The sequence below is a fragment of the Colossoma macropomum genome, unplaced genomic scaffold, assembly GCF_904425465.1.
Source record: "Colossoma macropomum unplaced genomic scaffold, Colossoma_macropomum, whole genome shotgun sequence".
Taxonomy (NCBI): Eukaryota; Metazoa; Chordata; class Actinopteri; order Characiformes; family Serrasalmidae; genus Colossoma; species Colossoma macropomum.
The window spans coordinates 198881-222086 of NW_023495671.1; the positions used below are offsets into that span (position 1 = coordinate 198881).

General features: G+C 36.9%; 2 protein-coding genes and 1 pseudogene across 2 annotated transcripts; all 3 read left to right on the plus strand.

The window, feature by feature from the left end:
* Positions 1 to 310: 310 nt before the first annotated feature.
* On the plus strand, positions 311 to 3746 carry LOC118802759 (annotated as a pseudogene).
* Positions 3747 to 8698: 4952 nt separating this feature from the next.
* On the plus strand, positions 8699 to 11551 carry LOC118802760 (alpha-1-antitrypsin homolog). Its single transcript, XM_036563230.1, has 4 exons — positions 8699 to 8823; positions 9860 to 10317; positions 10961 to 11108; positions 11187 to 11551. The coding sequence occupies exons 2-4, from the start codon at positions 10148 to 10150 to the stop codon at positions 11373 to 11375; spliced, it is 507 nt and encodes a 168-aa protein (XP_036419123.1). The 5' UTR covers positions 8699 to 8823; positions 9860 to 10147; the 3' UTR covers positions 11376 to 11551.
* A 5808-nt stretch (positions 11552 to 17359) lies between these two features.
* On the plus strand, positions 17360 to 20228 carry LOC118802761 (alpha-1-antitrypsin homolog). The gene is made up of 4 exons (XM_036563231.1): positions 17360 to 17485; positions 18522 to 18980; positions 19638 to 19785; positions 19864 to 20228. Exons 2-4 carry the CDS (start codon positions 18811 to 18813, stop codon positions 20050 to 20052), a joined length of 507 nt encoding a protein of 168 aa, XP_036419124.1. The 5' UTR covers positions 17360 to 17485; positions 18522 to 18810; the 3' UTR covers positions 20053 to 20228.
* The last annotated feature ends 2978 nt before the right edge of the window (positions 20229 to 23206 follow it).

Below are 23206 nucleotides of genomic sequence, written 5' to 3' on the forward strand. Positions count from 1 at the left end.
CAGCACCCCACCGCGACCCAGTAGGATAAGCGGTTTAGATGATGTATGTATGTATGTATGTATCATATATCAATATACGTTTATTTGTTGACCAGCAGCTCTTGACCTCTCCAACATGGCGGATGTACAGACGTATCGCCTCAGATAGAGAACAGACAACATGGCATCTAGGTTTGTATATCTGTGGGGGCTACTAAAGACCCAAACATAGAAAGTTGTTTCGTCATCACTGGTACTGTGTGCAACTGTGACATGTTGCATCACTGTTTGAAGTCCATGAGTAAACATTAGTGTTGGATTTACGGTAAGGGGTTGGGGTGGGAGTGGGCATTGGGATTGAGAATGGGCTAATATTTAAAGGATTATGTTCGATCAATTTCTCCACTCCAGCCTGTGTCCTGCTGAGAGCTCCCTGCATGTAAGTAGCATTATTTAACTAAACAATAACATCTAACATATAAAATATATTACAATAAACTTACATTCATTTTAACAGCGCTGTGTATTTTTTCCACAAAATGTAATTAAATATTTGAAAAGTTAAGGTCAGACCGTTTTATTTGATCTTCTGAACAAAATAACACAGTAAATTATGTTATGACTTGAAACAAATAATCCAAATATGAAACATCAAAAATAAAAAGCTTAGCATATTATCACTGTCCAACAAAAGCAAAACATGTATCTCATGTATCTTTCAGCATCGTTTGATCTGCTGTATTTTACGGAACAGAAATGGTAAAAAATGACTTCTAAAATATCTAATTACGTTGACTTACATTAGAAGTAAAAACCATGTTTACCTTCTCCTAAAATACCTAAAATTTTGAATTACATTTTCCTGATCGCTGCTGTTTAACACTGAGAAGAACTTTGATTAGAATATGATATAATCGCGTTCTTGATTACTGTGATGTAATTTTTTATTACTTATTATTTATTGTTGTGATGTAACCTTTGTCATTATTATACATGTTTATCACTATATCTCCAAAATGATAACTTTGCAGGAAAAGAAAAACCTACTTTACTTTTAATGTAAGCCAATGGAACCAGACTTTTTAAAGCAGTCTGGGTCAGTTCTTTTGGTCCATTCTTCATGAAATTTACACACAATGTAAAGAGCAACAGGCAATTTCAAAGTGTGTCAAAAACTGGAAAATGACAAAAATGGAGATACAAGGTTTTCTTCCGACAGCAGCGACATATGAGTGTGCAGTATAAAACAAAACGTATTTCAGTAGTTTCAAGGTGCAAAACTTCAACACTTTACAGGTTTGTTCTTGTGCTCTAAACTGATGACTGCATTGTTGTTCTCACTCTTATCATTTTCACCTTCATTGAGAGTGATGACATCACAATCTAGTCTGTAACGAGTCATCTGGTACCAAAATATAGCCTCACTAACTGCACTACTGTTGTTCAAATACAGAATAAGTGTGTTCTCTCTGTCCAGGAGATAAAATGTGTGGAAAGATCTCTTGCTGTTTCCTGGTTTCCCTCCTGCTGACGGTGTCCTTGGCGGCCCAACATGGTCATGAAGATCATTCAGCAGATCACCATCAACATCTCCACCATGGCAAAGATGAACCTCACCCCAGCCACGATGGAGATGAGCACTTGTCCCAGAGACTCGCCCCCCACAATGCTGACTTTACCTTCTCTCTCTACAGGAAGCTGGCAGCCCATCCAGAAGCTCAAGGCAAGAACATCTTCTTCTCTCCACTGAGCATCTCCATGGCTCTGTCCATGCTGGCCCTGGGAGCCAAAGGTGAAACCCACTCACAGATCTTCAGCACCCTGGGCTACAGTGCCCTCACTCCTGATCAGGTCAATGAAGGTTATGAGCACCTTTTTCACATGTTGGGTCACAGCCAGGACACCATGCTGCTGGAGGCAGGAAGTGCTGTAGCCGTCCGAGAAGGCTTCAAACCTGTGGACAAGTTTCTAAAGGATGCTCAGCATTACTACCAAGGAGAGGCCTTCAGTGTGGACTTCTCCAAACCTGATGTCGCAGTGCAAGAAGTCAATAAGTACATCGCCAAAAAGACCAAAGATATGATCACTGACATGGTCAAGACCCTGGACCAGGACACTATGATGATGCTCATCAACTTTATATATTTCAGAGGTACAGTAGGCTAAACATTTACTCAGAAATGAATATCTTCCTCAGTTTAACTGTGTTTTAAAATGATGATTTGCAGTAACAAACCATGATTTCTGCCCTCTAAGGTAAATGGGAAGAGCCTTTTAATGTGGAAGATACCAAAAAAGCCGACTTCCATGTGGATGAGAACACCAATGTGACTGTGGACATGATGGAGAACCTGGAGTTTTACAAATTCCATTATGACCAGAATAATTTCACTTCGATCATCATGGTGCCCCTACAAAGGCAACACTTCCATGTTGATTGTTCTACCTGATGAGGGAAAAATGCAGGAGCTGGAGAAGAACATCAACAAGGATCGGCTCAAGTACTGGTGTGACAGATTATCTGACAGGTAAGCTCAGCAGCAGACTTTGGGTTTTAGCATTAAAAAGACTTGAAACTCGAATATATATATATATATATATATATATATATATATATATATTATATATATATATATATACACTCGTTGGCTTGACAAAGCAAACTTACTGTTCATCATTTCAGTGTTTCAGCATTTAATTTCCCATCGTGCATTGCAGTTATCCAGGTAGAACCACAGAAATTTGCAGGATCATAGAGACTATACAGGAATTGTGCAATTGTGCTCAATCATAAAACATTCATGAATGATGCACAATTAGTTTGTTAATGGCCATTAGTTGGGTTATAAACATTTATAAGCATTTAAAAGCATTAATAAAATGGGCAAAAGTGAGCTGTGACATCTGATAAATATGAATATGTGATGAACCTGACAGGTTTAGTGCTGACTGATGAGGAAGATAAAGTAGGATCACTAAACATTTCAGTCTGAGATTCAACAGTATCAATGAACATGGTTTCCCTATTAGGCAAACAACAGGCCACTGTTGCCCTTTTTATTCATGTTGTAACTTTCAAATGAATAGTGCAAGAATAGCTCATGAATCCTTACAATAACAGGACAATTATGAATTTTGCACAAAGTGACTGTGTTTAAAGGTTCCTCTCTTCTGCTGTGCAGTTATGTGGATCTCTTCATGCCCAAGTTCTCCATCTCTTCCTCCTTTTCACTTGCGGACACTCTGAGGGAAATGGGAATAGTCTCTGCATTCTCAGACACCGCAGACTTCTCCGGGATCAGTGAGGAGACCCAACTGAAGACTTCTAAGGTAGAAGAAACCAAAGACATTACAAGCATTTCCTAAGCTGTTTATAGGCAATTATGTAAATGTGTGACTTCCCCTCAGGTCCTCCATCAGGCCGTCCTCAAAGTTGATGAGAAGGGCACAGACGCAGCTGCTGCCACTACCGTAGAGATTGTACTTACGTCTATGCCACTCACCTTGAAGCTCAACAGACCCTTCCTGGTCTTCATTGTGGATCACAGCACCAAGAGCATCCTCTTCATGGGCAAGATAACCGATCCCACCGCATAGAGGCAGCCAGCTCCCACCCACACCAGCAGACCTAGATGTTTGTTGAAGCACCCTTATTTCAACAAACAGCAGCAAAAGCCACACTGTTAACAACATTTAATGTGAATCTGCATATGAAGATAACAGCGACCAAAGTGTTGGGTTAAATAAAATACAGCATTTTCAATTCATTTATAGTGTTGATGTTTTTGTTGGCCAAACAAAGTGAGTCACATTGTGATCAGGAGTAAATACAGTATGAATAGCATGCTCTTTGAAATAAAGGTTCTAGAAAAGGGTTGTTTGTGCAATGCCATCGAAGAACCATGTTTGGTTCCCTAAAGAACAGCAGATTAACAAAAGCCGCACTATTCAATACATTTAACGTGAGACTGTGAATGAAGAGAACAGCAAAGTGTAAAAACAGCATTTTCAAAATAACTTACACAGTGGTGATGTTTTTGTCAGCCAAATGAAATCAGACACATTCTGAATTGGAATAAAGGTGTTATGAATGGCACTAAATTTACACAAGAAAATGACTTTAGCTGTTCAAAAATGTTGGGAACTCAAACAGATCATATCTTAGTAATATTTATACTGACTTATCATGAAGTGTTTTCATACTCGGGCTGTTTCAGGGCGTCAACTGATCTCAGACCACTGAGTCATGGTTTTATGTGTTCATTTAAACACATCAAACAAACTCAGATCCCTCTAAACGGCCCCCAAAATGTCCTGAACCCCCAAGGTGGTGTGAGAATGTTCATATATAAGCCTCTTTTATGTAAAAACAATTTTCAGTGCATCCCAATAAAAATCATTTTGGTTTCTTTTTGCCTCCAAATATCTAAAAATGTCAGATTTTCTGCAAGTTTTTACTATTTATGAATCATGTTTACAACAGTTCAGTTTACCATGTCAGGTGGTGTGACCTCAGGTGAACCATGAAAATGGAACTATTATGGATTTATTGTAATAATGTTTATTTATTCAAAAAAAAAAAAATTAGTATAAACTTAAGTTCAAGGACAAAGGTTTATATGGGTGTCTAAGTAGATGCCTGTTTAATTTGAAATTAGTCTGAAAAGTCAGGTGGCTCAAGCAGTAAGTCAAATGATGAAACTAGACTTGGGGAGTTTAATAACTGAAATAGGCAATTAAAAGCTTTGAAAATACTCACTATGTTTGATACAAAATGCAAAAAGATATAAATGCAAATATATATGCAGGTATAAAAAGGCACATCATGTCCTTTTTGATAAGAATATTTTAAATGTCATTTTGGAAAACTTAGTTGTGCCGGTGAAGCAGCACAGCTAATTATTTAATGTTTGTTTTTTTATTTTACCAGAGTTTTACCAGAGGTACCCAAACTTTTGCATGCTGCTTTAAGTGTAAAAATATTGGAATGAATGAAATTTATGTATTTATTTTTATTTAACAAATTAATGGAATTTAATATAATGACACTACAAAAGATATTCTGATGTTATATATGCAGTTGTATGCAAAAGTTTGGGCGCCCATGGTCAAATTTCAAGTTTATGCAAGTGTAAATAAGTTAACACATCCTCTACAGAGACACCCATCTGCACAACTGACAATTAATGTTTGCTGAATTAAAAATATTGGGGAACAAATGTGCAAAAATGATGGCATATTTTACATCTTATGTTTCCTTTGTTCCCAATGTGTTAAACAAAGCGAATTAATAGAAATTGTGTACTAAAATGTCTATATATCTATAGAAAGAAAAATAAAAAAAATAACTAACAGCATACGTTAAAGCCATTTGTCAACAGTCCAGAGCCTGTTAGTCTCGGTTTTTAGATCTGTAGTTGATTGATAGACAGCAGCTTCGCACCAGTGATCCTCTCCTGACCAAATGGGCCAAAAGCAGTTTCACCCTCTGTTTGAGATCTTGCACAATTACGGTTCAAAAGAATTGGAACTGCTATTGATCTGTTCATGGCTGGGTGGATGAGGGAGCTCTTGTGGAATCTACAATCATCTCTAAAGATCATTGAGCTCCAAACTGTTAAAGCTGTATCAGGTCACAAACTGTCTGTATTTCATAGGAGTACTGAAGACCCTAACATAGATTGATGTTGTGTCATCACTTTTGTCTGGTATTGTCTGCAACTGTTACATGTTGCATCACTGTTTGAAGTCCATGAGTAAACAGTAGTGTTGGATTTACGGTAAGAGTTGGAGTGTGTGTGTGTGTGTGGTGGGGTGTGTAGAGGTGGGCATTGGGGTTAAGAATGGGTTAACATTTAAAGGATTCCATTTCTCCACTCCAGCCTGTCTCCTGCTGAGAGCTCCCTGCATGAAAGTAGCATTATTTCATTATACAGCAACTAACACTTAAAATACATTACATTGAAGCTACATTTATTTTAATAACGTTGTATATTTTTCCCAAAATGTAATTAACTATTTGAGAAGTTAAGGTCAGTGGTGGATCTTTTTATTTGATATCTTAAACTTCTGAACTGAATGACACAGTAAATAACGTTATAACTTGAACCAAAAGTGAAATACAAAAAATAAGAGGCTTAGTATATTACCATTGTCCAACAAAAGCAAAACAGCTATCTCCATTTTTTTTCGATTTTTATCTTTCTGTATCGTTCAATCTGCTGTGTTTTACATTCTTTCAAAATTTCATCATGAATGGATCAACAGAAATGGTATAACATTTCATTCCATTGACTTACATTTAAAGTAAAGAATATGTTTGTCTTCTTCAGTAAAACTACCAATTTGGAGATTGAGAGTTCAAATAAGCTCAATCTCTGCTGTTTTACATCGAGAAGAGCTTTGATTAGAAAACCGTATCATCACGTTCTTATTTTTGTGAAGGGTGTTCGCTCTGTCCAGGAGATAAAATGTGTGGAAAGATCTCTTGCTGTTTCCTGGTTTCCCTCCTGCTGACGGTTTCCTTGGCGGCCCGACATGGTCATGAAGATCATTCAGCAGATCACCATCAACATCTTCACCGTGGCAAAGATGAACCTCACCCCAGCCACGATGGAGATGGGGATTTGTCCCACAGACTCGCCCCCCACAATGCTGACTTTGCTTTCTCTGTCTACAAGAAGATGACATAAGGCAAGAACATCTTCTGCAAAACTTCGGAAAAACTTCGATGATGATTCTTTACCTGATGAGGAAAATTTGCATGAGTTCAAGAAGAACATTAACAACGATCATCTCAAGTACTGGCATGACAGATTATACGAAAGGTAAATTCAGTCAACAGGCTTTTAGTTTCAGCTAGAACATTGCAAACCGATAACCTCAATAGGTAACATTTATTTCTTATTTGGTTTCTTATTCATTTCTTATTTATTCACTTGAAGAAAATCACATTAAGATTGTGGATCACGAAATTGTCCTGTGTGTAACACTGAGCCTGGATTCATGTGCAATTCTTTTTTTTTTTTGCATCAGATTTCACAGAGTCTAAGGACTGATTTGCTGAAAAAAAGTACAGATATCTATAGTGAAATAAACAAAACAAAAGAACAAATGACCCAGTCCCGTGGTCAACACCACCAGGCCACCACGCTGCTCTGCCAGCAGGTCCTTGCCAACCTCTGTTCTCTGGCTGGCCTCCTCTGCTGAACCTCACATGCTGCTTCATCTTCCAGCCTCGAAGCCCGTCCTCACTTCACTGCTTCTTTTACAACACAACACTGTGCTAAATTAACATAGCTACAATTGTAAAATAATGAGCTAAGTTACCTTTCTGAAGTCAAAGGCTGAAGAAAGTGTGGAATCTTGTCAGTAAACTCTTGCAGCAGAATTGTGTGGAGAAAAGCAGTTGGCCATCAGCATAATGTTAAACTCATCTGTGTCACTGTTAACGTTGTAGAAGAAATAAAGATGTCGAGTTTTTCTTTTTGTGGGTGATAACAAAACCTAGAAAACATCTGTGTTAAAATAATGCAAAATGTACCAACAGCAAAGACAGACTATAGTTTCTTCTGCTGAAAAAAAAACACGCACAAAATTACTGTTTTGTGATTCACATGAAAAACTATGTTTACTGTAGAATTCACCCGCCAGTGAATTTTGACCATGATGCTTTGCAGATCTACAGCAAAATACTGTATACAGGTTATACAGTAAGCATTTTTTCATTACACAGTAAAATTGGTGTGAAAATTACAGAAATTTTTTACAGTGTTGTGTTAAAATGTCATGATGAACGGCTCAACAGAAATGGTCCTTAATTGCTTGAAAAAATCTAGTTACATTAAACATTAACTTCTGTTACAAGTTAAGACATTTTATCTTCTCCTGTAAAGTTACCATTTTAGATACAGAAGGTTTTTCTAACAGCAGCAATATAATTTGAACATTGAATGTTAATACTTTGTAGCTAAGTAAAATCCATGTAGATAGCTATAATAGACTAGCACCTTCTTGACATGAAGCTGAAGTCAGATTCTTATTTGCCAGCTTCTCATTCAGATTTTCCCATTCCATCTTAAATGGTGTGGCGGTTACATTCTGGTAAATGATTCTGCACCATTTAAGGTGGAATGGGTTGGAGTTAGGGTCAGAAAAATTAGAAGAAGAAGCTGGCGAATCCAACTTCAGCCTTGTCTTTCTTACTTTGTTTTGGGGGGTTTCTCTTATTTCTATGGGCAAGAAGATTAGAAGTGATTCACACACTGATAGATATGCTGATGTGTGTTTCTACTTGCGCTAAACTTAGGATTTAATGTCAGGTGCAGATTGAATACTCTCCTGTTGCTCCGGATAGCTAATCAGAAATAAAAGCTAACGAGCCCAAGCCACCCAGATAAATCCATGTCTGAGGATTATAACAAAATAAATTTGGTGGAAATCGTTTGAGTAATAAGGAAGTTATGGCTGATTTAATTATAAGAACTCATCATATGTCAATATACGTTTATTTGTTGACAAGCAGCTCTTGACCTCTCCAACATGGCGGATGTACAGACGTATCGCCTCAGATAGAGAACAGACAACATGGCATCTAGGTTTGTATATCTGTGGGGGCTACTAAAGACCCAAACATAGAAAGTTGTTTCGTCATCACTGGTACTGTGTGCAACTGTGACATGTTGCATCGCTGTTTGAAGTCCATGAGTAAACATTAGTGTTGGATTTACGGTAAGGGGTTGGGGTGGGAGTGGGCATTGGGATTGAGAATGGGCTAATATTTAAAGGATTATGTTCGATCAATTTCTCCACTCCAGCCTGTGTCCTGCTGAGAGCTCCCTGCATGTAAGTAGCATTATTTAACTAAACAATAACATCTAACATATAAAATATATTACAATAAACTTACATTCATTTTAACAGCGCTGTGTATTTTCCACAAAATGTAATTAAATATTTGAAAAGTTAAGGTCAGACCGTTTTATTTGATCTTCTGAACAAAATAACACAGTAAATTATGTTATGACTTGAAACAAATAATCCAAATATGAAACATCAAAAATAAAAAGCTCAGCATATTATCACTGTCCAACAAAAGCAAAACATGTATCTCATGTATCTTTCAGCATCATTTGATCTGCTGTATTTTACGGAACAGAAATGGTAAAAAATGACTTCTAAAATATCTAATTACGTTGACTTACATTAGAAGTAGAAACCATGTTCACCTTCTCCTAAAATACCTAAAATTTTGAATTACATTTTCCTGATCGCTGCTGTTTAACACTGAGAAGAACTTTGGTTAGAATATGATATAATCGCGTTCTTGATTACTGTGATGTAATTTTTTATTACTTATTATTTATTGTTGTGATGTAACCTTTGTCATTATTATACATGTTTATCACTATATCTCCAAAATGATAACTTTGCAGGAAAAGAAAAACCTACTTTACTTTTAATGTAAGCCAATGGAACCAGACTTCTTAAAGCAGTCTGGGTCAGTTCTTTTGGTCCATTCTTCATGAAATTTACACACAATGTAAAGAGCAACAGGCAATTTCAAAGTGTGTCAAAAACTGGAAAATGACAAAAATGGAGATACAAGGTTTTCTTCCGACAGCAGCGACATATGAGTGTGCAGTATAAAACAAAACGTATTTCAGTAGTTTCGAGGTGCAAAACTTCAACACTTTACAGGTTTGTTCTTGTGCTCTAAACTGATGACTGCATTGTTGTTCTCACTCTTATCATTTTCACCTTCATTGAGAGTGATGACATCACAATCTAGTCTGTAACGAGTCATCTGGTACCAAAATATAGCCTCACTAACTGCACTACTGTTGTTCAAATACAGAATAAGGGTGTTCTCTCTGTCCAGGAGATAAAATGTGTGGAAAGATCTCTTGCTGTTTCCTGGTTTCCCTCCTGCTGACGGTGTCCTTGGCGGCCCGACATGGTCATGAAGATCATTCAGCAGATCACCATCAACATCTCCACCATGGCAAGGATGAACCTCAGCTGCAACCTCAGTTGCAGTAACAAGCCATGATTTCTGCCCTCTAAGGCAAATGGAAAGAGCCTTTTGAATGTGGACAATACCAAAAAAGCCAACTTCCATGTGGATGAGAACACCAATGTGACTGTGGACATGATGGAGAACTAGGAGATGTACAAATTCCATTATGACCGGAATAATTTCACTTCGATCATCATGGTCCCCTACAAAGGCAACACTTCCATGTTGATTGTTCTACCTGATGAGGGAAAAATGCAGGAGCTGGAGAAGAACATCAACAAGGATCGGCTCAAGTACTGGTGTGACAGATTATCTTACAGGTAAGCTCAGCAGCAGACTTTGGGTTTTAGCATTAAAAAGACTTGAAACTCGAATATGTATATATATATATATATATATATATATATATATATATATATACACTAGTTGGCTTGACAAAGCAAACTTACTGTTCATCATTTCAGTGTTTCAGCATTTAATTTCCCATCGTGCATTGCAGTTATCCAGGTAGAACCACAGAAATTTGCAGGATCATAGAGACTATACAGGAATTGTGCAATTGTGCTCAATCATAAAACATTCATGAATGATGCACAATTAGTTTGTTAATGGCTATTAGTTGGGTTATAAACATTTATAAGCATTTAAAAGCATTAATAAAATGGGCAAAAGTGAGCTGTGACATCTGATAAATATGAATATGTGATGAACCTGACAGGTTTAGTGCTGACTGATGAGGAAGATAAAGTAGGATCACTAAACATTTCAGTCTGAGATTCAACAGTATCAATGAACATGGTTTCCCTATTAGGCAAACAACAGGTCACTGTTGCCCTTTTTATTTATGTTGTAACTTTCAAATGAATAGTGCAAGAATAGCTCATGAATCCTTACAATAACAGGACAATTATGAATTTTGCACAAAGTGACTGTGTTTAAAGGTTCCTCTCTTCTGCTGTGCAGTTATGTGGATCTCTTCATGCCCAAGTTCTCCATCTCTTCCTCCTTTTCACTTGCGGACACTCTGAGGGAAATGGGAATAGTCTCTGCATTCTCAGACACCGCAGACTTCTCCGGGATCAGTGAGGAGACCCAACTGAAGACTTCTAAGGTAGAAGAAACCAAAGACATTACAAGCATTTCCTAAGCTGTTTATAGGCAATTATGTAAATGTGTGACTTCCCCTCAGGTCCTCCATCAGGCCGTCCTCAAAGTTGATGAGAAGGGCACAGACGCAGCTGCTGCCACCACCGTAGAGATTGTACTTACGTCTATGCCACTCACCTTGAAGCTCAACAGACCCTTCCTGGTCTTCATTGTGGATCACAGCACCAAGAGCATCCTCTTCATGGGCAAGATAACCGATCCCACCGCATAGAGGCAGCCAGCTCCCACCCACACCAGCAGACCTAGATGTTTGTTGAAGCACCCTTATTTCAACAAACAGCAGATCGAGCAAAAGCCACACTGTTAACAACATTTAATGTGAATCTGCATATGAAGATAACAGCGACCAAAGTGTTGGGTTAAATAAAATACAGCATTTTCAATTCATTTATAGTGTTGATGTTTTGGTCTGTCAAATAAAGCGAGTCACATTGTGATCAGGAGTAAATACAATTTGAAAAGTACACTCTTAAAAATAAAGGTGCCAGAAAGGGATCTTTGTATGGTGTCATAGACAAACCATGTTTGGTTCCCTAAAGAACAGCAGATTAACAAAAGCCGTACTGTTCAATACATTTAACGTGAGACTGTGAATGAAGAGAACAGCAAAGTGTAAAAACAGCATTTTCAAAATAACTTACACAGTGTTGATGTTTTTGTCAGCCAAATGAAATCAGACACATTCTGAATTGGAATAAAGGTGTTATGAGTGGCACTAAATTTACACAAGAAAATGACTTTAGCTGTTCAAAAATGTTGGGAACTCAAACAGATCATATCTTAGTAATATTTATACTGACTTATCATGAAGTGTTTTCATACTTGGGCTATTTCAGGGCGTCAACTGATCTCAGACCACTGAGTCATGGTTTTATGTGTTCATTTAAACACATCAAACAAACTCAGATCCCTCTAAACGGACCCCAAAATGTCCTGAACCCCCAAGGTGGTGTGAGAATGTTCATATATAAGCCTCTTTTATGTAAAAACAATTTTCAGTGCATCCCAATAAAAATCATTTTGGTTTCTTTTTGCCTCCAAATATCTAAAAATGTCAGATTTTCTGCAAGTTTTTACTATTTATGAATCATGTTTACAACAGTTCAGTTTACCATGTCAGGTGGTGTGACCTCAGGTGAACCATGAAAATGGAACTATTATGGATTAATTGTAATAATGTTTATTTATTCAAAAAAAAAAAAATTAGTATAAACTTAAGTTCAAGGACAAAGGTTTATATGGGTGTCTAAGTAGATGCCTGTTTAATTTGAAATTAGTCTGAAAAGTCAGGTGGCTCAAGCAGTAAGTCAAATGATGAAACTAGACTTGGGGAGTTTAATAACTGAAATAGGCAATTAAAAGCTTTGAAAATACTCACTATGTTTGATACAAAATGCAAAAAGATATAAATGCAAATATATATGCAGGTATAAAAAGGCACATCATGTCCTTTTTGATAAGAATATTTTAAATGTCATTTTGGAAAACTTAGTTGTGCCGGTGAAGCAGCACAGCTAATTATTTAATGTTTGTTTTTTATTTTACCAGAGTTTACCAGAGGTACCCAAACTTTTGCATGCTGCTTTAAGTGTAAAAATATTGGAATGAATGAAATTTATGTATTTATTTTTATTTAACAAATTAATGGAATTTAATATAATGACACTACAAAAGATATTCTGATGTTATATATGCAGTTGTATGCAAAAGTTTGGGCGCCCATGGTCAAATTTCAAGTTTATGCAAGTGTAAATAAGTTAACACATCCTCTACAGAGACACCCATCTGCACAACTGACAATTAATGTTTGCTGAATTAAAAATATTGGGGAACAAATGTGCAAAAATGATGGCATATTTTACATCTTATGTTTCCTTTGTTCCCAATGTGTTAAACAAAGCGAATTAATAGAAATTGTGTACTAAAATGTCTATATATCTATAGAAAGAAAAATACAAAAAATAACTAACAGCATACGTTAAAGCCATTTGTCAACAGTCCAGAGCCTGTTAGTCTCGGTTTTTAGATCTGTAGTTGATTGATAGACAGCAGCTTCGCACCAGTGATCCTCTCCTGACCAAATGGGCCAAAAGCAGTTTCACCCTCTGTTTGAGATCTTGCACAATTACGGTTCAAAAGAATTGGAACTGCTATTGATCTGTTCATGGCTGGGTGGATGATGGAGCTCTTGTGGAATCTACAATCATCTCTAAAGATCATTGAGCTCCAAACTGTTAAAGCTGTATCAGGTCACAAACTGTCTGTATTTCATAGGAGTACTGAAGACCCTAACATAGATTGATGTTGTGTCATCACTTTTGTCTGGTATTGTCTGCAACTGTTACATGTTGCATCACTGTTTGAAGTCCATGAGTAAACAGTAGTGTTGGATTTACGGTAAGAGTTGGAGTGTGTGTGTGTGGGGGGGGTGAGGGTGAGTAGAGGTGGGCATTGGGGTTAAGAATGGGTTAACATTTAAAGGATTCCATTTGATCAGTTTCTCCACTCCAGCCTGTCTCCTGCTGAGAGCTCCCTGCATGAAAGTAGCATTATTTCATTATACAGCAACTAACACTTAAAATACATTACATTGAAGCTACATTTATTTTAATAACGTTGTATATTTTTCCCAAAATGTAATTAACTATTTGAGAAGTTAAGGTCAGTGGTGGATCTAGATCTTTTTATTTGATATCTTAAACTTCTGAACTGAATGACACAGTAAATAACGTTATAACTTGAACCAAAAGTGAAATACAAAAAATAAGAGGCTTAGTATATTACCATTGTCCAACAAAAGCAAAACAGCTATCTCCATTTTTTTTCGATTTTTATCTTTCTGTATCGTTCAATCTGCTGTGTTTTACATTCTTTCAAAATTTCATCATGACTGGATCAACAGAAATGGTATAACATTTCATTCCATTGACTTACATTTAAAGTAAAGAATATGTTTGTCTTCTTCAGTAAAACTACCAATTTGGAGATTGAGAGTTCAAATAAGCTCAATCTCTGCTGTTTTACATCGAGAAGAGCTTTGATTAGAAAACCATATCATCACGTTCTTATTTTTGTGAAGGGTGTTCTCTCTGTCCAGGAGATAAAATGTGTGGAAAGATCTCTTGCTGTTTCCTGGTTTCCCTCCTGCTGACGGTGTCCTTGGCGGCCCGACATGGTCATGAAGATCATTCAGCAGATCACCATCAACATCTTCACCGTGGCAAAGATGAACCTCACCCCAGCCATGATGGAGATGGGGATTTGTCCCACAGACTCGCCCCCCACAATGCTGACTTTGCCTTCTCTGTCTACAAGAAGATGACCTAAGGCAAGAACATCTTCTGCAAAACTTCGGCAAAACTTCGATGATGATTCTTTACCTGATGAGGAAAATTTGCATGAGTTCAAGAAGAACATTAACAACGATCATCTCAAGTACTGGCATGACAGATTATACGAAAGGTACATTCAGTCAACAGGCTTTTAGTTTCAGCTAAAACATTGCAAACCGATAACCTCAATAGGTAACATTCATTTCTTATTTGGTTTCTTATTCATTTCTTATTTATTCACTTGAAGAAAATCACATTAAGATTGTGGATCACGAAATTGTCCTGTGTGTAACACTGAGCCTGGATTCATGTGCAATTCTTTTTTTTTTTGCATCAGATTTCACAGAGTCTAAGGACTGATTTGCTGAAAAAAGTACAGATATCTATAGTGAAATAAACAAAACAAAAGAACAAATGACCCAGTCCCGTGGTCAACACCACCAGGCCACCACGCTGCTCTGCCAGCAGGTCCTTGCCAACCTCTGTTCTCTGGCTGGCCTCCTCTGCTGAACCTCACATGCTGCTTCATCTTCCAGCCTCGAAGCCCGTCCTCACTTCACTGCTTCTTTTACAAGACAACACTGTGCTAAATTAACATAGCTACAATTGTAAAATAATGAGCTAAGTTACCTTTCTGAAGTCAAAGGCTGAAGAAAGTGTGGAATCTTGTTAGTAAACTCTTGCAGCAGAATTGTGTGGAGAAAAGCAGTTGGCCATCAGCATAATGTTAAACTCATCTGTGTCACTGTTAACGTTGTAGAAGAAATAAAGATGTCGAGTTTTCTTTTTGTGGGTGATAACAAAACCTAGAAAACATCTGTGTTAAAATAATGCAAAATTACTGTTTTGTGATTCACAGGAAAACTATGTTTACTGTAGAATTCACCCGCCAGTGAATTTTGACCATGATGCTTTGCAGATCTACAGCAAAATACTGTATACAGGTTATACAGTAAGCATTTTTTCATTACACAGTAAAATTGGTGTGAAAATTACAGACATTTTTTACAGTGTTGTGTTAAAATGTCATGATGAACGGCCCAACAGAAATGGTCCTTAATTGCTTGAAAAAATCTAGTTACATTAAACATTAACTTATGTTACAAGTTAAGACATTTTATCTTCTCCTGTAAAGTTACCATTTTAGATACAGAAGGTTTTTCTAACAGCAGCAATATAATTTGAACATTGAATGTGAATCTAACAGAATGCAAAACACAGCTCATTGTTCTGTTAACTTACCAATAGAAGTGAACAGTCTTGAGGAGCTCTGTGGTTGGTGTTTTGTTCCCATTCTCTGAAGAAATATTGTTCTTCAAGGGTTCTTTAGTAAAGACTTCTATATAGTACCATGAACACTCAAAACCCTTTGTATGCTTAATTGGTTCTTTGCATAGTAAAGTTTTTCTTCAGGTTGATGGAGAATGGGCTGTATAATGGGCTTTTCAATATGCCACGTGCTAATTCTAAAACAATTAAAGAAGCACTGATGGTGTCTCCTATGAATATTATGTTTTTTATTTATTGAGTAGGCGCTATAAAAGTATTTTCCTAAAATGCAAAAAATAACTGTTTTCTGAATGCTACATTTACAAAACGTTACTTGGACTGAATACCAATACTTAATTTCTGAATTTTGAATATTTATTTCCAGTACTTTTATTTCGTTCCATCTCAAATCTGACATCAAGGCAAAAGGGGGCTACCACACATATACATACATAAAAGCCGCATTGTGTTCAAGATGACACGTCAATGGCGCCGCCGTTTTGGGGAGGTCAATATCATTGCTGGACTTCATTCAGTACCATTACAGGTTTAAAAAGGTAGTGTCCAAATTACACTATTTTGAGAATATTTCACTTAGAAAGTGTGATAGGATTATATAACGGAGAGAACGCAGTGATTTACTCTCATGTTTGTGTGATGTTTATTGTCTGTGTGATGTTTATGAGTAGATATGACTGTGTGGTTAGTGAAGCCCAGATAACCTGATGGTGTGATTGTTTTTCCTCTGGTTTCATATTAAGCTTATTTCATTTAATAGCTTATACATGGGGGCCTTAACTTGATGTAGTAGTTGTTTATTAACAGTGACTGTTAATACTTTGTAGCTAAGTAAAATCCATGTAGATAGCTATAATAGACTAGCACCTTCTTGACATGAAGCTGAAGTCAGATTCTTATTTGCCAGCTTCTCATTCAGATTTTCCCATTCCATCTTAAATGGTGTGGCGGTTACATTCTGGTAAATGATTCTGCACCATTTAAGGTGGAATGGGTTGGAGTTAGGGTCAGAAAAATTAGAAGAAGAAGCTGGCGAATCCAACTTCAGCCTTGTCTTTCTTACTTTGTTTTGGGGGGTTTCTCTTATTTCTATGGGCAAGAAGATTAGAAGTGATTCACACACTGATAGATATGCTGATGTGTGTTTCTACTTGCGCTAAACTTAGGATTTAATGTCAGGTGCAGATTGAATACTCTCCTGTTGCTCCGGATAGCTAATCAGAAATAAAAGCTAACGAGCCCAAGCCACCCAGATAAATCCATGTCTGAGGATTATAACAAAATAAATTTGGTGGAAATCGTTTGAGTAATAAGGAAGTTATGGCTGATTTAATTATAAGAACTCATCATATGTCAATATACGTTTATTTGTTGACAAGCAGCTCTTGACCTCTCCAACATGGCGGATGTACAGACGTATCGCCTCAGATAGAGAACAGACAACATGGCATCTAGGTTTGTATATCTGTGGGGGCTACTAAAGACCCAAACATAGAAAGTTGTTTCGTCATCACTGGTACTGTGTGCAACTGTGACATGTTGCATCGCTGTTTGAAGTCCATGAGTAAACATTAGTGTTGGATTTACGGTAAGGGGTTGGGGTGGGAGTGGGCATTGGGATTGAGAATGGGCTAATATTTAAAGGATTATGTTCGATCAATTTCTCCACTCCAGCCTGTGTCCTGCTGAGAGCTCCCTGCATGTAAGTAGCATTATTTAACTAAACAATAACATCTAACATATAAAATATATTACAATAAACTTACATTCATTTTAACAGCGCTGTGTATTTTCCACAAAATGTAATTAAATATTTGAAAAGTTAAGGTCAGACCGTTTTATTTGATCTTCTGAACAAAATAACACAGTAAATTATGTTATGACTTGAAACAAATAATCCAAATATGAAACATCAAAAATAAAAAGCTCAGCATATTATCACTGTCCAACAAAAGCAAAACATGTATCTCATGTATCTTTCAGCATCATTTGATCTGCTGTATTTTACGGAACAGAAATGGTAAAAAATGACTTCTAAAATATCTAATTACGTTGACTTACGTTAGAAGTAGAAACCATGTTCACCTTCTCCTAAAATACCTAAAATTTTTAATTACATTTTCCTGATCGCTGCTGTTTAACACTGAGAAGAACTTTGACTAGAATATGATATAATCGCGTTCTTGATTACTGTGATGTAATTTTTTATTACTTATTATTTATTGTTGTGATGTAACCTTTGTCATTATTATACATGTTTATCACTATATCTCCAAAATGATAACTTTGCAGGAAAAGAAAAACCTACTTTACTTTTAATGTAAGCCAATGGAACCAGACTTCTTAAAGCAGTCTGGGTCAGTTCTTTTGGTCCATTCTTCATGAAATTTACACACAATGTAAAGAGCAACAGGCAATTTCAAAGTGTGTCAAAAACTGGAAAATGACAAAAATGGAGATACAAGGTTTTCTTCCGACAGCAGCGACATATGAGTGTGCAGTATAAAACAAAACGTATTTCAGTAGTTTCGAGGTGCAAAACTTCAACACTTTACAGGTTTGTTCTTGTGCTCTAAACTGATGACTGCATTGTTGTTCTCACTCTTATCATTTTCACCTTCATTGAGAGTGATGACATCACAATCTAGTCTGTAACGAGTCATCTGGTACCAAAATATAGCCTCACTAACTGCACTACTGTTGTTCAAATACAGAATAAGGGTGTTCTCTCTGTCCAGGAGATAAAATGTGTGGAAAGATCTCTTGCTGTTTCCTGGTTTCCCTCCTGCTGACGGTGTCCTTGGCGGCCCGACATGGTCATGAAGATCATTCAGCAGATCACCATCAACATCTTCACCGTGGCAAAGATGAACCTCACCCCAGCCATCTCAGCTGCAGTAACAAGCCATGATTTCTGCCCTCTAAGGCAAATGGAAAGAGCCTTTTAATGTGGAAGATACCAAAAAAGCTGACTTCCATGTGGATGAGAACACCAATGTGACTGTGGACATGATGGAGAACTAGGAGATGTACAAATTCCATTATGACCGGAATAATTTCACTTCGATCATCATGGTGCCCTACAAAGGCAACACTTCCATGTTGATTGTTCTACCTGATGAGGGAAAAATGCAGGAGCTGGAGAAGAACATCAACAAGGATCGGCTCAAGTACTGGTGTGACAGATTATCTTACAGGTAAGCTCAGCAGCAGACTTTGGGTTTTAGCATTAAAAAGACTTGAAACTCGAATATGTATATATATATATATATATATATATATATATATATATATATATATATATATATATACACTAGTTGGCTTGACAAAGCAAACTTACTGTTCATCATTTCAGTGTTTCAGCATTTAATTTCCCATCGTGCATTGCAGTTATCCAGGTAGAACCACAGAAATTTGCAGGATCATAGAGACTATACAGGAATTGTGCAATTGTGCTCAATCATAAAACATTCATGAATGATGCACAATTAGTTTGTTAATGGCTATTAGTTGGGTTATAAACATTTATAAGCATTTAAAAGCATTAATAAAATGGGCAAAAGTGAGCTGTGACATCTGATAAATATGAATATGTGATGAACCTGACAGGTTTAGTGCTGACTGATGAGGAAGATAAAGTAGGATCACTAAACATTTCAGTCTGAGATTCAACAGTATCAATGAACATGGTTTCCCTATTAGGCAAACAACAGGTCACTGTTGCCCTTTTTATTTATGTTGTAACTTTCAAATGAATAGTGCAAGAATAGCTCATGAATCCTTACAATAACAGGACAATTATGAATTTTGCACAAAGTGACTGTGTTTAAAGGTTCCTCTCTTCTGCTGTGCAGTTATGTGGATCTCTTCATGCCCAAGTTCTCCATCTCTTCCTCCTTTTCACTTGCGGACACTCTGAGGGAAATGGGAATAGTCTCTGCATTCTCAGACACCGCAGACTTCTCCGGGATCAGTGAGGAGACCCAACTGAAGACTTCTAAGGTAGAAGAAACCAAAGACATTACAAGCATTTCCTAAGCTGTTTATAGGCAATTATGTAAATGTGTGACTTCCCCTCAGGTCCTCCATAAGGCCGTCCTCAAAGTTGATGAGAAGGGCACAGACGCAGCTGCTGCCACCACCGTAGAGATTGTACTTACGTCTATGCCACTCACCTTGAAGCTCAACAGACCCTTCCTGGTCTTCATTGTGGATCACAGCACCAAGAGCATCCTCTTCATGGGCAAGATAACCGATCCCACCGCATAGAGGCAGCCAGCTCCCACCCACACCAGCAGACCTAGATGTTTGTTGAAGCACCCTTATTTCAACAAACAGCAGATCGAGCAAAAGCCACACTGTTAAAAACATTTAATGTGAATCTGCATATGAAGATAACAGCGACCAAAGTGTTGGGTTAAATAAAATACAGCATTTTCAATTCATTTATAGTGTTGATGTTTTTGTTGGCCAAACAAAGTGAGTCACATTGTGATCAGGAGTAAATACAGTATGAATAGCATGCTCTTTGAAAATAAAGGTTCTAGAAAGGGTTGTTTGTGCATGCCATCGACAGAACCATGTTTGGTTCCCTAAAGAACAGCAGATTAACAAAAGCCGCACTATTCAATACATTTAACATGAGACTGTGAATGAAGAGAACAGCAAAGTGTAAAAACAGCATTTTCAAAATAACTTACACAGTGGTGATGTTTTTGTCAGCCAAATGAAATCAGACACATTCTGAATTGGAATAAAGGTGTTATGAGTGGCACTAAATTTACACAAGAAAATGACTTTAGCTGTTCAAAAATGTTGGGAACTCAAACAGATCATATCTTAGTAATATTTATACTGACTTATCATGAAGTGTTTTCATACTTGGGCTGTTTCAGGGCGTCAACTGATCTCAGACCACTGAGTCATGGTTTTATGTGTTCATTTAAACACATCAAACAAACTCAGATCCCTCTAAACGGACCCCAAAATGTCCTGAACCCCCAAGGTGGTGTGAGAATGTTCATATATAAGCCTCTTTTATGTAAAAACAATTTTCAGTGCATCCCAATAAAAATCATTTTGGTTTCTTTTTGCCTCCAAATATCTAAAAATGTCAGATTTTCTGCAAGTTTTTACTATTTATGAATCATGTTTACAACAGTTCAGTTTACCATGTCAGGTGGTGTGACCTCAGGTGAACCATGAAAATGAAACTATTATGGATTTATTGTAATAATGTTTATTTATTCATTAGTATAAACTTAAGTTCAAGGACAAAGGTTTATATGGGTGTCTAAGTAGATGCCTGTTTAATTTGAAATTAGTCTGAAAAGTCAGGTGGCTCAAGCAGTAAGTCAAATGATGAAACTAGACTTGGGGAGTTTAATAACTGAAATAGGCAATTAAAAGCTTTGAAAATACTCACTATGTTTGATACAAAATGCAAAAAGATATAAATGCAAATATATATGCAGGTATAAAAAGGCACATCATGTCCTTTTTGATAAGAATATTTTAAATGTAATTTTGGAAAACTTAGTTGTGCCGGTGAAGCAGCACAGCTAATTATTTAATGTTTGTTTTTTATTTTACCAGAGTTTTACCAGAGGTACCCAAACTTTTGCATGCTGCTTTAAGTGTAAAAATATTGGAATGAATGAAATTTATGTATTTATTTTTATTTAACAAATTAATGGAATTTAATATAATGACACTACAAAAGATATTCTGATGTTATATATGCAGTTGTATGCAAAAGTTTGGGCGCCCATGGTCAAATTTCAAGTTTATGCAAGTGTAAATAAGTTAACACATCCTCTACAGAGACACCCATCTGCACAACTGACAATTAATGTTTGCTGAATTAAAAATATTGGGGAACAAATGTGCAAAAATGATGGCATATTTTACATCTTATGTTTCCTTTGTTCCCAATGTGTTAAACAAAGCGAATTAATAGAAATTGTGTACTAAAATGTCTATATATCTATAGAAAGAAAAATAAAAAAAATAACTAACAGCATACGTTAAAGCCAGGTGTCAACAGTCCAGAGCCTGTTAGTCTCGGTTTTTAGATCTGTAGTTGATTGATAGACAGCAGCTTCGCACCAGTGATCCTCTCCTGACCAAATGGGCCAAAAGCAGTTTCACCCTCTGTTTGAGATCTTGCACAATTACGGTTCAAAAGAATTGGAACTGCTATTGATCTGTTCATGGCTGGGTGGATGAGGGAGCTCTTGTGGAATCTACAATCATCTCTAAAGATCATTGAGCTCCAAACTGTTAAAGCTGTATCAGGTCACAAACTGTCTGTATTTCATAGGAGTACTGAAGACCCTAACATAGATTGATGTTGTGTCATCACTTTTGTCTGGTATTGTCTGCAACTGTTACATGTTGCATCACTGTTTGAAGTCCATGAGTAAACAGTAGTGTTGGATTTACGGTAAGAGTTGGAGTGTGTGTGTGTGTGTGGGGGGTGGGGTGAGTAGAGGTGGGCATTGGGGTTAAGAATGGGTTAACATTTAAAGGATTCCATTTGATCAGTTTCTCCACTCCAGCCTGTCTCCTGCTGAGAGCTCCCTGCATGAAAGTAGCATTATTTCATTATACAGCAACTAACACTTAAAATACATTACATTGAAGCTACATTTATTTTAATAACGTTGTATATTTTTCCCAAAATGTAATTAACTATTTGAGAAGTTAAGGTCAGTGGTGGATCTTTTTATTTGATATCTTAAACTTCTGAACTGAATGACACAGTAAATAACGTTATAACTTGAACCAAATGTGAAATACAAGAAATAAGAGGCTTAGTATATTACCATTGTCCAACAAAAGCAAAACAGCTATCTCCATTTTTTTTCGATTTTTATCTTTCTGTATCGTTCAATCTGCTGTGTTTTACATTCTTTCAAAATTTCATCATGAATGGATCAACAGAAATGGTATAACATTTCATTCCATTGACTTACATTTAAAGTAAAGAATATGTTTTGTCTTCTTCAGTAAAACTACCAATTTGGAGATTGAGAGTTCAAATAAGCTCAATCTCTGCTGTTTTACATCGAGAAGAGCTTTGATTAGAAAACCGTATCATCACGTTCTTATTTTTGTGAAGTGTGTTCTCTCTGTCCAGGAGATAAAATGTGTGGAAAGATCTCTTGCTGTTTCCTGGTTTCCCTCCTGCTGACGGTGTCCTTGGCGGCCCGACATGGTCATGAAGATCATTCAGCAGATCACCATCAACATCTTCACCGTGGCAAAGATGAACCTCACCCCAGCCATGATGGAGATGGGGATTTGTCCCACAGACTCGCCCCCCACAATGCTGACTTTGCCTTCTCTGTCTACAAGAAGATGACCTAAGGAAAGAACATCTTCTGCAAAACGTCGGCAAAAACTTCGATGCTGATTCTTT

Excerpts from the sequence above, each read along its gene's own strand:
- LOC118802760 (XM_036563230.1), top strand. The coding sequence starts at position 10,148 with ATGTACAAATTCCATTATGACCGGAATAATTTCACTTCGATCATCATG. Across the intron at positions 10,318-10,960 it reads TGTGACAGATTATCTTACAG|TTATGTGGATCTCTTCATGC; the intron begins GTAAGCTCAGCA and ends TCTGCTGTGCAG. Across the intron at positions 11,109-11,186 it reads CCCAACTGAAGACTTCTAAG|GTCCTCCATCAGGCCGTCCT; the intron begins GTAGAAGAAACC and ends ACTTCCCCTCAG.
- LOC118802761 (XM_036563231.1), top strand. The coding sequence starts at position 18,811 with ATGTACAAATTCCATTATGACCGGAATAATTTCACTTCGATCATCATG. Across the intron at positions 18,981-19,637 it reads TGTGACAGATTATCTTACAG|TTATGTGGATCTCTTCATGC; the intron begins GTAAGCTCAGCA and ends TCTGCTGTGCAG. Across the intron at positions 19,786-19,863 it reads CCCAACTGAAGACTTCTAAG|GTCCTCCATAAGGCCGTCCT; the intron begins GTAGAAGAAACC and ends ACTTCCCCTCAG.